Raw genomic sequence first — 13,636 nt, forward strand, 5'->3', positions numbered from 1 at the left:
TCAAGTCTCATGTCAGGCTCCACCCTGACAGAGGGGAGCCTACTTGGGATTCTCTGTCTCCCTCTTTCTGCCCCTTCTCCACTCTCTCTCAAAATAAATAAACTTAAACGGTGGGGGGGGGGGGGCGCTACGTTGTGGGGGATGGGCTAAATGGAGGATGGACATTAAGGAAGGCACTTGTTGGGAGGCACACGGGCTGTTACATGTAAGTGATGCATCACTAAATTCTATTCCTGAAATCATTATTACACTATACGCTAACTAACTTGGATTTAAATTAAAAAGCTAGGGGTGCCTGGGTGGCTCAGTCGGTTAAGTGTCCGACTTCAGCACATGATCTCACAGCTCGTGAGTTTGAGCCCTGAGTTGGGCTCTGTGCTAACAGCTTAGAACCAGGAGCCTGCTTCAGATTCTATGTCTCCCTCTCTCTCTCTCTCCTCTCAAAAATAAATAAACATTAAAAAAAATTAATTAAAACAGAAAAACTCAGACTCAAACACAAAGAATACACGAATGGTTTCCGGAGGGGAGCAGGGGTGGGGGTGGGGGTGGGGGTGGGGGGGGCCGATGAGTTATATAGGTGAAAGGGATTATGAGTACATGTATCATGATGAACAACTGAGCAAAGTATAGAATTGTTAAGGGGCGCCTAAGTGGCCCAGTTGGTTAAGCGTCTGACTCTTGATTTTGGCTCAGGTCATGACCTCACAGAGCATGTGAGTTCAAGCCCCGCATCAGGCTCTGCACTGACAGTGCGGAGCCTGCTTGGGATTCTCTCTCTCTCCCTCTATTTCTGCCCTTCCCCTGCTCGCTCGCTCTCTCTCTCAAAATAAATAAATATTAAAAAAAATAAAACAGGGGTGCCTGGGTGGCTCAGTCGGTTGGGCGTCTGACTTTGGCTCAGGTTTTGTGAGTTCCAACCCCTGCGTCAGGCTCTGTGCTGGCGGCTCAGAGCCTGGAGCCTGCTTCAGATTCTGTGTGTGTGTCTCTCTCTCCCCTTCCCCTTCTCACACTCTGTCTGTCTTCTCTCTCTCTCTCAAAAATAAACATTAAAAAAAATTTTTTTTTAATAAGATAAAACAAAGAAACAAGAAACCACAGTACAGGAGAAGGGAGAGCTGGGGGAACAGAAAAAAGAAAACTTAAAAAAAAAAATCCATGTGTGCCAACACCAGAAAGTCTGCAAATTACTGATCTCAGTCGTCAACTCAGACATCAAAAATGAACCGTGGCCAGTGGCTACCGAGGACATATTTTGCCAAAACCACTTCTCTTTCCCTGCTTCATCTGAACTTGAGACAAGCGTCTGCTTCCAATCCTCTCTTACAATAAGCAGCTGATTAAGCCTATTCAAATTCCCACCTAATTTACAGTTGGCAGGTCTGCAGAGTCGCTGTTCAATGGAGGAGGGCGGGGAGGTCCCCGTGGGGACCTGACTACCACTGGGCCTCATCCCCCCGCCTTCCCCCAGCACATGTTAGCACCTGCTAACATCGAAACCACACACGTATGCTACTCAGGGCAGCTGAGCCACCTCGTCCCCGGTACGCACTTCTCTTCAACCTAGAATAGGCTAGAATGAAATACACTCCGGAAAGACTGGAAGTGAATAGGTTAGGATCAATACTCACAAAACCATACAGGGAGAGTTTATTAACCAACCCTTAGAATAACAAATCTCTAATCTGTCAAATCTGACAGAAACTGTAAACCTATAAATGTTACCCGGAGATGTGGTAGGCAGAAGCTATAAACATATTTTAAGAGAAATTCACAAGAAACAAATTAAAGGTCATTAGAATGCACCTAATTTCTTTAAGATAACGTAAGGGAAGAGCTGCTACTTCCTTCCACAGAGTTCAAGGTTGGAATAACTAGTTGGACACAAGATATGCTTCCCAACCTCCCTGGCCCTGTGACTGAGGACAGCGGCGGCCTCGGCGTTCGGCCACACGGTTACCAGTCTAACGAGGCATCCAAAGGGTTGGTTTGTTTGATGAAGAATATAATATGGCAGACTGGGAAAGTATCCTTAACAGAACCCAGAGAGCAGATTTAAAAAAAGGTAAGGAGGAACAAACATCCAGCGTTGTGCGTGTCCAGCAGAAGGGTGGACACAGCACCAGCACACGATACACGCATGCTACATGTGGAACATATTTACAACAGCTCCGTCTATCTAGGAGTTGAAGAGAAGGAGATGAAACGAGCCTCAGTTCCGAAATCGGACACACCACACTCTTCCTGACGAAGCATTCTGGTCGGCGCCTTTACAAGTCTGGACTGCCCAAATTAACAATAAAATTACAAATCTGAAAGTAATCCTAAACCACCATTTCGGCTATTCATTTCAGTATCGTTCCCTTCCCCAAAACTGCCAACAGGGAAGCAAGATGAACATCTCTCAGTTTACCCATACTGTCGATCCCAATTTTCCACCTCTTAAAGAGGATAATAAAAAGTTAAAAGAGCGAAATAACAGCATAGGAATGCCTCACTATTTACATGCTTCATTCAATTATATTTTTTATTGACAAAGGCATTATTTTTTAAATCTATTTTTCTAGTACTTTTCTGATCCCATAATATCAAATATTTTATATACCCTTAATTTACCAACAACGCTGGAATTTGGAGATAATTAAGTCACACGAAATTTTAATGTTAATGTTAACATACACTGCTAGACTCAAAGTAATGGATACTATCAAGTTTTCAAATTAAACACATAAGAAATAATTTTCAACATGTAACTTCCAGATACTCAGACTTCAGCTCAGGTCATGCTCTCATGATCTCATGGTCTCATGGTCTCATGGTTCATGAGTTCAAGTCCCATATCTGGCCCGCTGCTGTCACAAAGAGCCCACTTCAGATCCTCTGTCCCTCTGCCACTCCCTCGCTCATGCTCACTCGCTCTCTCTCAAAAAGAAACATTAAAAAAAATTGTTTTTCATTAATCAAAGCTGTGGGGTAAAGTGTATAATGAATACAGTTTGTTTCCTAAGCAAAGGGCAACTCACTAATTTTGTTCTTTTGTAGGTATCTTTTGCCACACATTTTTTTTTTTTTAATTTTTTTTTTCAACGTTTATTTATTTTTGGGACAGAGAGAGACAGAGCATGAACGGGGGAGGGGCAGAGAGAGGGAGACACAGAATCGGAAACAGGCTCCAGGCTCTGAGCCGTCAGCCCAGAGCCTGACGCGGGGCTCGAACTCATGGACCGCGAGATCGTGACCTGGCTGAAGTCGGACGCTTAACCGACTGCGCCACCCAGGCGCCCCTGCCACACATTTTTAAAAGGCACAACTCTTAGGGCGTCTGGGTGGTTCAGTCAGTTAAGCGTCCGACTTTGGCTCAGGTCATGACCTCACGGTTTGTGGGTTCGAGCCCCATGTCTGACTCTGTGCTGACAGCTGGGAGCCTGGAGCCTGCTTTGGATTCTGTCTCCCTCTCTCTCTACCCCTCCCCCACTCATTCTCATTCTCTCTCTCTCTCAAAAATAAACATTGTAAAAAAAAGAGAAAGCAAGACCAGAGGCACATCTTTAACCCAAAATTTCTTAGTGCATACAGTGTCTCTTGTTGAACCTGAACCTCACCAACAAGGGAAAAGAATTGAAAACAGCGCAATTATTAAAGTTATACCTATTTCCTAACACTCTGCAGAACTGCCATATGACTACTAGAGGGAAAAAAATTCATTCATGGTCTGCAAATAGAAAAGGTTTGAATGCTTTACATATCATAAAAATATTTTTTAAAAATGTGGGAATTTTCCCCCAGTTCAAACTGAATTAATTAAAGTAGAATTTTTAATTTGATCCTGAACAATGAAGTAGAAAAGCAAATGTCTGCTGTGTAACTTGATTTTAAGTTCCAAGGAGTAAAGCACTAATATAATTAAGTTCCCGGATCAAATCAGTTTGACAGACACTGAGCCTTTAATTACTGAGGTGCACTGTGAATCTCTAAGGGAAAAAAAAAAAGCATGCACCATTTCCAAACATATTTTCAGGTGGGAAATATGTAACTTTATGGAAAAGAAATGTATGTTGCCAGCATTAATTTCAGGACAAAAACTTGCTTAAACAATGAACAGCCAATCACATGGAAGAAGTGTTGAAAATATTTTGTATTCAAATTCTAGTTTCATACCATCACTACATTCTTTGTGTGTGCAGAAACCAAATTATATTATGGTATCATTTATACTGTTATCAAAACTATACGGAAATATAAGGCTCAGATCTAATTCAACCACCCAATTCCCAACCGCATTTGGCCAACTTAAATCTGAAAGGTTTTCTCCTAATTCTAGAATAAGGAAGATCAAATAGTGAACTGGCTGCGGCTGGGGGTAAAATCAGCCAGGATGTAACACTGTGTGTCCCCAATTTAACAAAGAAGTTCTCTTGCTCTCAGTGTCTCTGAATGTTATCCACACAATACGCCAGAAACAGATACAAGTAAGAAACTGACATTTTTACATTTTTATTTTTGAGAATTTTTCATAAAACTGTGATTTCACTTAAATAAATCTTTTCCCCTCAATTTTTTTTGCTGACAAACATCTGCTGTAATAATCAAAAACACTAACCAGCACTAAGACAGAAGCAGGAAACAAACACACTATTTACATCCTGCTTTCATTTCTCCAAAATTCTTTTGAGGTCCTGTACACAGTCACAATGAAACAAGCACAGTCATGCAATAAAAACTTAAGAACTTAACAAAAGCGTCAAGATATTGAATGACATCAATTTTACGAGTAGGGAAAACACCAAAGAACTAAAAATCAGCACAACAGGTCAGCTCATTTCAGTAATGGACCCAAAAAAAAAAAAAAAAAAGTCAGCCAAACATCACCTGGCTTGCCTAAACCTAGCTTTTAAGTTTTTCTGTTTATAGTATTTCAAAATCTCCTATCACAAAATACATTTTATAATGGTCTCTCTTATATTTATTTTTCTTGTCCTTGAAAAATTTCACTATGTGAAATTGTCTTAATGTTTCCAAGTTAGTCCAAGAAAATGCTTAACTTTTATTATTTTCTACAATGTAACAGCTTAGAGGTAAAACTTTATGAAGAAAAATAAGCAAAGATAACAAACTGCAAAGTGGTCAGCAAAAAGAAAAAGACATAAAGAACAAAGGGGGAAGGCATTTTATTAGTTCCAAATCAGAGGATATCCTTGACTGTATTAATTCCATCTACTATACCTCAATGAATACAAAATTCATTATATTTTCAAACTAGTATATTAGAAACTTAATAAATGAAACACTGGGGTGCCTGCCTGGATGGCTGAGTTGGTGAAGCATGTGACTCATCATCTTGGGGTTGTGAGTTCAATCCCCCCACACTGGGGGGTAGAGTTTGCTAGGTAGGAAGGTAGGAAGGGAGGAAGGGAGGAAGGGAGGAAGGAAGGGAGGGAGGGAGGGAGGGAGGGAGGGAGGGAATTCTATTTCTTCCAGTGACCACACTTAAAATATCAGTCATCTTGGACAACTTGTCTTCCACCAACTTATCTTGCCTTCTCTTGTCAAGATTCGCAGGTGCTGTGGCTTTAAGGGCTCAGGTCTTTATCTCGGCTTCTTAGCCCCTCTTCCTGCATGTACCCTAGAGCCCCTGGTCCACACTTTTTAAAATAAATTCTCCTTCTCTCTTCCTACTTTCTTCATTCTGTTTGTAAGTCAGAAGTTATTCTAACCATGGCTCATGGTAAAAACAACGGCTACCATTTACTAAGTGCTTACCATGTGCCAGAAACCATACAATGCTTATTTTGGTTCCCACAATGATCCTCTGAAATAGATATTACTAGCCCCATTTTACACATGAAGTTCAGAAATGTCACACAAGTAATGAGAAAATTGAGATTCAAATCCAATTCTATTTGTCTGTGAAGTCTGTTCACTGCTCTTTTTCTCCCACTAGAAAAGTAACACACGCCTGAGGCAAAAGTAGTCAAAGTACCCTCAATCTCTCAAGCCCATGTGAGGGTGCCCTAAAATCTATATCATCACCTCCTTCCCGCATCAGTCTTAATTAGCATCATTTTCTCTTCTTAACGCAGACATGTAACATTTTATATTATTAATTAAATAGGCTTTCATTAACTAGTACAGATTTTTGACAACCCTTAAAAACTTACTTCTTTTTTTTGTTTGTTTTTAAAAACTTATTTCTATGGGGAAATGAGTTGTGAGTTACAAACCATCCAGCTAAAAAGCAAACTTTTAAAATATAACCCACATGTGGGGCACCTGGATGGCTCAGTCAGTTAAGCATCCAACTTGATTTCAGCTCAGATGGAGCCCTGCTTCGGGCTCGGCACTGGGTATGGAGCCTGCCTGGGATTCTCTCTCTCTCCCTCTCCCTCTTCCCCTCCCCCATGCACACAGTCCCTCCCTCCCTCCCTCCCTCCCTCTCTCTCTCAAAAAAAAAAAAAAAAAAACTTAAAAAAAATATATTTCTATATGTATGTACACGTACACACACACACACCACACTTAAGCCCAGAACATTCTATGAAAATTATACTTGCAAGTGGGAAATACGTGGTGGTCTCTCTTCATGATTTACAAAAGGTGCCTCCTAATAGTTCTCAAGTTCTAGTCTCTAAAAGCAACTCACTAGGACAGGGGCAGGCAAACCACAGCATGCAGGCTACTTCCAGCCCGCAGTTTTTGAAAATAAAGTGTGACTGGAACACAGTCATGCCCTTTCGCTTCCATATGGTCTCTAGCTCCTTTATCATCACAGCGCAGAGCAGCGCTGTCCCAGCAAACACCATCTGCCCGGCAGCACCTGAAGGATTCACTCTCTGGCTCTTAGCAGGAAAAAGACTGCCAAAGAACTCCTACAGCGGCAAATATAAATTAAGTATTCTTACTCTGTCAACTGTATCTACTTGGCTATCGGATTTAACATACTCTATCTTTTTTTTTTTTTTAATGTTTATTTATTTTTGAGACAGAGAGAGACAGAGCATGAACGGGGGAGGGTCAGAGAGAGGGAGACACAGAATCCGAAGCAGGCTCCAGGCTCTGAGCCGTCAGCACAGAGCCTGACGCGGGGCTCGAACTCACCCACCGTGAGATCATGACCTGAGCCGAAGTCGGAAGCTCAACCGACTGAGCCACCCAGGTGCCCCAGGATTTAACATATTCTAATTCCAAAGAGTACGGAGAAGATGAAAATCCAAAATACAAAACAATAAAAACAGGTAACAGAGATCAAAGTAAGTGAGAAATAAGCCTCAACTGAGGTCTAAGGAAGTCTGGGTGACACTGGCACACACACAAGAAGGTAATGCCTAATTGTTCAATCTGGGCCCAAATGTTGCTTTAACCTTCCCAGCAGATAAAGTAAAGGAGACAGAACAATTCCACCTGTCACTGCATCCAAAAAATCAAACCCTAGCATTTGCTCATGAACCAGACTTTAGGTCTCACAAATGGGACACTGTGGTACAGAGCAAAAAACATCCTCCACAATAGGGTCAGTTATAGTCAATACAATAGGAAGTTTCACATGAAGTCCCTCTTAAATAAATATTTAGTGCTCACTAAATAAAACAAAGCACCTATAAATCCAACCAAGAGCCAAGAAAATACAGGGTAATGTGCCCTTTCCTTGTCCTGTTGGATCTCGGCATAAAATTTAGCAATAGGCAGTAATGTAACAACGTGCAAAGTAATTATCATCTTCTGCAGGTGCTCACACGTTGAAACCAGGGACCTCTTTCCCAGGAACACAGAGCAGATCCTATTAAAGGCACCCTAGGGGCGCCTGGGTGGCTTGGTCGGTTCAGCGTCCGACTTAGGCTCAGGTCATGATCTTGCGGTCTGTGAGTTCGAGCCCCGCGCGGGGCTCTGTGCTGACAGCTCAGAGCCTGGAGCCTGCTTCAGATTCTGTGTCTCGCTCTCTCTCTGCCCCTCCCGTGCTCATGCTCTGTCACTGTCTCAAAAATGAATAAAACATTTAAAAAAAACAACCAGAAACCAAGCTAAGAGACCCAAACAGACCTGATCGTCTACTCAGACAAGTTTGGGGAAGCTCAAAGCAAGTTTGCCTAATGACTCCATAAAGAGAACAGAGCATAATATGAACCATTCTCATCTCATTACCCAATAAATGAGTCAATTGCTTTGGGATTTTTTTTTTTTTTTTTTTTTGCCTTATCATTCATTCCCTCTCCAGGAAGTATTTAGAGGCTAATACGTATCTTTTAATACTGCCATTATAGTGCCTTTTAATACATTGTATCGGGAGGGAAAGTCTAAATATTACCTTCTGTAGAAGCCGCATCAATCATTACTCTTTGCATGAGTACTGGTTCCAATCCAAAGTCGAAAACTATGGTTTGGCGAAAAGTTCCAAAGATTTCTGTGTTAAATGCTATCCCGACTTTATACACGTAATGATCTAATCCATTTTGGGCCATCTTTCCTCCTATCCATTCTTGACAGTTCTCTGGGACTTCCTGCGATACCTGGGTAGTACTATCTCCGGCAGATATTGCAATGATACTAAAATGAGGACGATGTGCATCATAGAGCAACGCTACCCGACACAGCATTCTTGCAGGCTGCAAGGAAGGCAAAGGAATTCATTGAGTACAAGGGGGTGAAAAGTCCAACTGTCATTGGGTTCTTCAATAAAAATATTCCCATCAGGGACTTTTACTTTCCCACGCTTCTAAGAGACTATGTTAAAAATACAAACTGTACTCACAAGCCATTTAAGAAAAAATCAGAACGGCTTAAAACAAAAATCCGTTGTTAAAATCATATATTTATGATGTCACTGATACCTCAGCAAAGCTGAAATTTTTAAAAACGACAGATTTCTCCGACATCTCTAACCACCCTGCTCTTTCCATGACACACTCATCTTTCTTTGCGGTGAAAGCTATCACCCTGTATGACCACCGAACTCCAACTTTCCATACCTTTGGCCTAAAAAAGTTTTATCTAGCTTTAAGTAGGAAGTCTTCACAGGAGGGCAGTTACCTCTGAAGGCAACGGATTGGGTTCAAGGCCGAAGCTAAATGTTCCCAGGTTTTTCATCCCAAGATGTGGATGGTACAGTAAAAGAAATGCCACCAAAAAGCACACAAAACTTTTCCACCGCACATATTCACAGAAAAGTTTGACTTCGCTTTATTCTAAAACTTTGAGTACTATATTCAAGATGGAAAGCACTGCAGAAAACGTCTCATATTAAAAACCCATTATTACAGAATCTATGATTTCATCAAATCAATTATACAAACAAGTTGCTACTGTTTAAATATCTTAGAACTGCCAGATTAAACAATTCGATTTTTAAATAGTTAATTCTGAGCCACGAGCCCCATCCTATGTTCCGACTTTGGAAGACGATGTATCAAAGACCTCTTGATCAAATTAATAAATTAGCAAACATCTAAATATCTACAAAGACCTTTATCTCAAAATCTAAAAAAATTATACCTTTAAGGCAATACAGAAATACACTTTAGCACAATACATAACCTACTTAAGAATGTATTTAGATGAAAACATGTTCAATGGTCTCACACAGGGATTTAAAGGTCAGGGAAGCTTTAAGAACATCGAAAAAAAATTACATTCTTCAATTAACACAAAATTCATACCTTACAAGTAAGAGCAAAGGTCCATGTCTGGTGAGACTTTTTGGTGTTGACAGTAACCGACAGATCAGGATTATGCTCAACTTTTACTCCCTCTATACATTCGCTAAGCTGAAAAAGACAACAATTGGTGTTACGTTTTTATTCCTAAAAGCACAAACAAAACTTTTGGCATGGTAAATAAAAAAATATCAACAGTGAAGATGTGGACGGAACTGTTGACAAAGCAAGACATTTTACACATTAATTTTATAAGAACAAAACATAATAAAGCTTAGACAAGACATAAAAAAATTAAGGACAACAAAATGGCAGTAAACGCTCCCTGAACGAAGGTTCATACAATACCTGCAAATCTCCAAACAAATGCCTTGGCTCTGCTCTTTATTTTAGCAAAAGAGTCTGATTTTGCTACAAAAACACTTCATCAAGAATGGAGTTCTTCATATAGAGGATAAGGAAATAAACCAAAATATAGCACAAAATAAAGTCAAGACTCAAACAAAGTCATTGTTTCAAACAAAACAGAACAATGCAGTTTATTTTCCTCACCACTTTCTCAGGAGATAATGAATTCATCCACTTTTCTATCAAGGTCTCCATGTAACTGCCTGAGAGCTGTTTATTCTCGTTTTGCTGTTTCAATTTTATCAGCCGCGAGGCGTATCGTTTCTGCCATTCTGCTAGTTCTTCCTGGGAGTGCGCTGAAGTACACTGGGCACCGTACCTACAGATGCCTTGTTCTAAAAATCTAAGTAAAATAGGAAAGACTGTTTCATCATACACTTTGTTGGACCATTTAGAATGCAAACTTCCATCATTTGCCCTTCGACTCTTCAATAACAAAAACAAAACTTTATCTCCTGAAAGGCCATATTTATCACACTGACTTGCATGGAGGAGGGAGAAGAGGGTTCACGAACATTTACAACAGTTAATTGCTACGGCAACTTCCCAGACTCAGTGATCCCTGTTTTGGAATAAGGGGGTGCTAAAGCAAAACATAATCAGTCATAACCACCCCACACCCACAAAACCAACATCGAAACGGCAGTTTCCTTCATGATGTAACAACTCTATTTAGACAATTCTTCTTAGAGCAGAATTTTCCTAAAGCAACACTGACATCAAGTGGATCGGTGCATCAAACACAGGAATGCCCTACTTCCCAAAATGATATTCTCCTCAAGAAAAATGCTCCACATACTAAGAATTTCATTCGGAAAAAAATGTTAATGTATCATTAAAGTATAACCTTAAGGGTTCTATTCCTCACCTTCGAACGTTAAGCCTTTACCCTTTTCTCTATTACCATTAACCTATAATTCATTGAAAATACTGGACTCTATTCATTTGCTTGAAGTTTTGAATAAATTAAGAATAAAAGTTTTATATTAGAATCACAATTAATTCAATAGATTAAATTCTTCAATGGTAAGTTCATAAACGTTCACTTTAAAGGACAAGAGTTAATGGTTTCCCAGTGTTTATGACTCAGAAAATTCAACTGACAATAATTCGGTGGTCAAAACACATAAAAAGGCAAAACTCTGATTATTAGTATTTTTTTAAAGTTTTAAATACCGTGCAAAATTCGGGGCCTAGCCAATTTTTAAACCTTTGAAACGTCAAAAAATTTTAAAAAAGATCTTCTGAGAGAAAAAATGAAAATTAAACTATAAAGAGCAAAATAGAGATGAGAGGTGTTATATCATGGATAATTCTTCAACTGAAAAAAATACAGGCCATAAGAAATACAAAACGAACCACAACACAATGTAAATTATCAAACGGTTCACCCTATTTGAAAAGATGACTGTATTTAAAGCTTTTCTTGATGATACGTAAAGTTCTTAAACTTAAATTACACTATTAAGTTCTTACGTTTTTTAAGATACATTTAAAATCATGCATTTGTTTCTCTTAAGTAGATCTTAATAAGCCAAATATTTGTCTTTCTATTGCTTTGCTTTAAATTATTTCTTTAAGTATATTAGAGGCTGATAGTCTCTCCTGGCCTTAAATTTTCTCCCATTTCCTCTGCATACGACTGTGTTTTTCCTCTGCTACGACAGGATGCCACCAGGATTTCTGCAATTTACTACTTCGTTTCTTTACTTCTACATAAAATCATATCTGATATCTTAACTATTCAATCATCAAAACTACATATCCAGTTTTCTTCATTACCAAAAACAATCTATAAATGAGACTTTATTTCTAAAATATCACTAGTTACTAGTTCTTACAAAAAGAACCTTTCAAAACATGACTGCAATAATTCTGTCCAACTTAATAACTATTTTGAAAGGTTAGCCCTTCAAATAGAAATTACTCGTAAATTATATAGAAGGATACCATGAAGATAATAGATATTTTTTTAGAAAAGTTATTAAAATAACTTAAAATTTCTTCATCTACTTTATGCTCTACTTCAGTTTGTATCATTTCAATTTCAATCACCAAAAGTTAGGTAAATTTCACATAAATAAGAGACCAGAATTAAATTCAGTCCTAATAATTCAACTGGTTTTATAAAAGACTTCTACACAAAGTCTTAACAATCCCCATTTAGATCACTGTTGTTTGTAATTAATAGAAGGCTCACTGGTCTGGCTTTGACTTTTCTTATTTAATGATAATGACCATTATGGCTTCTGTTTCCAGTTGAAAATAAACCACTTAACTCAATCATTATACTTCTTCCTTCACATATTATCTTCTTTAGATTGGAATTACTACTTTTCAGAAAGTGAAGGAAAATTATCTATCCTTTGAATAAAGACATGTCATTGGTTTAAAAAAAAAATTCACGTTACCTTTTACACAAAGTATATTCCTCGCTGCTTGTGATTCCCCTAGGTGGTGGGCGGAAATGCCAACCATTACAAGATCCTAGAGAGTAATCAGGATATAGTCGTATCATTTGAGGCTTGCTAATAATTCTGATATTTTCATGTGTAAGAAATACTATAAACCCTCCACACACATCATCCCAGATGATGTAAAAAGGACATGACATACTTGCCTCTACCAATCAAATGAGTGAAATTCAATTAACCGCATGAAACTTCAAATCACTGAAGTAGTTACCCAACAGCGAAATCAAGTCGATGACCCTGACTCTGTCCTAGCAACTGGTGGACATGTTTCCAATGCAGTCTCTTCCCTAACAACTGACAGGGGAAAGGTTGGCATGCTTGTCATTTCTTAAGTCATTTCTTAAGATGCGTCTCTATCAGGAATTATTTCAGGAATGAGAAAATTACTGCATCCTGGAAGGAAATTTTTAGAGCAAATTCAATACTGCATACTGGGTGAAAAGTTACCCATTATCACCCATGCTCCTTAGGGTTTGTCTGACACATGTAATCATATAAAGTAAGCCTTTTTTTACAAGTGAAATCAAGTTCAAAAAGTTGAATTCTGAGGTAGGAGCTAAAAAATAACATTTGTTTACTTCTGAAGACAATGAGGTTTGATTCGTTTGGGTAAAAGATTCCAAATAAACCAAGGAAATAAGGCTTGAGAGAAAAGGCTAGAGCAGTAGAGGTTGAGCAGCAGCAAAATTTGAAGGACCTTACAGCCATTTTCTATTCCCTCACAAATCACTGTGCCCACACCCCAACAACGGCAACAACAAAGATATTCAGCCAGGCTGAGTTTAAAGCTGCGTTTCATCCCTTTCCAGCTGTGTGACTGGGAAAATCACTGAACTTTAATAAACACCAGTCTCATCACCTCTCAAAATGATGGGAGAAGCCAATACACGTTTTTGTGAAAGCCACCGAGTACGTAGTACCCAGCAAGCGCTCGATGAATGTTGGTCCCCTTCCCCTTTTGTGGGGCAAGAGAAGAGCAGGTCATGGATTTTAACCGTAGCTGGAACAACTCAGCTTACCGATCGGGACTTCCAAAAAGTAAGAACTGGACTGGCCTGGGACAGAGAGAGAAAGAAGGCTTCCCTCTAGCGCAGAATGTAGCAACTCGAC

General features: G+C 39.3%; 1 protein-coding gene across 7 annotated transcripts in view; it reads right to left on the reverse strand.

The window, feature by feature from the left end:
• Window positions 1-13,636, reverse strand: part of HELZ (helicase with zinc finger) — a 155,229-nt gene that overhangs the window by 98,005 nt on the left and 43,588 nt on the right. For 6 of the 7 annotated variants that reach the window (XM_047081555.1, XM_047081556.1, XM_047081552.1 and 3 more), the window contains 4 exons: window positions 12,464-12,539; window positions 10,197-10,395; window positions 9,648-9,755; window positions 8,300-8,597 (listed from right to left, as the gene is read on the reverse strand). In XM_047081555.1, the coding sequence (XP_046937511.1) occupies window positions 8,300-8,597; window positions 9,648-9,755; window positions 10,197-10,395; window positions 12,464-12,539 (681 nt within the window). The remainder of the gene's footprint in view (window positions 1-8,299; window positions 8,598-9,647; window positions 9,756-10,196; window positions 10,396-12,463; window positions 12,540-13,636) is intronic. The other variant, XM_047081558.1, reaches the window with a different exon arrangement.

Source organism: Lynx rufus, unplaced genomic scaffold (assembly GCF_022079265.1).
Source record: "Lynx rufus isolate CCGP_SWC_20201006 ecotype Redwood Valley unplaced genomic scaffold, mLynRuf1.p SCAF_18, whole genome shotgun sequence".
NCBI lineage: Eukaryota > Metazoa > Chordata > Mammalia > Carnivora > Felidae > Lynx > Lynx rufus.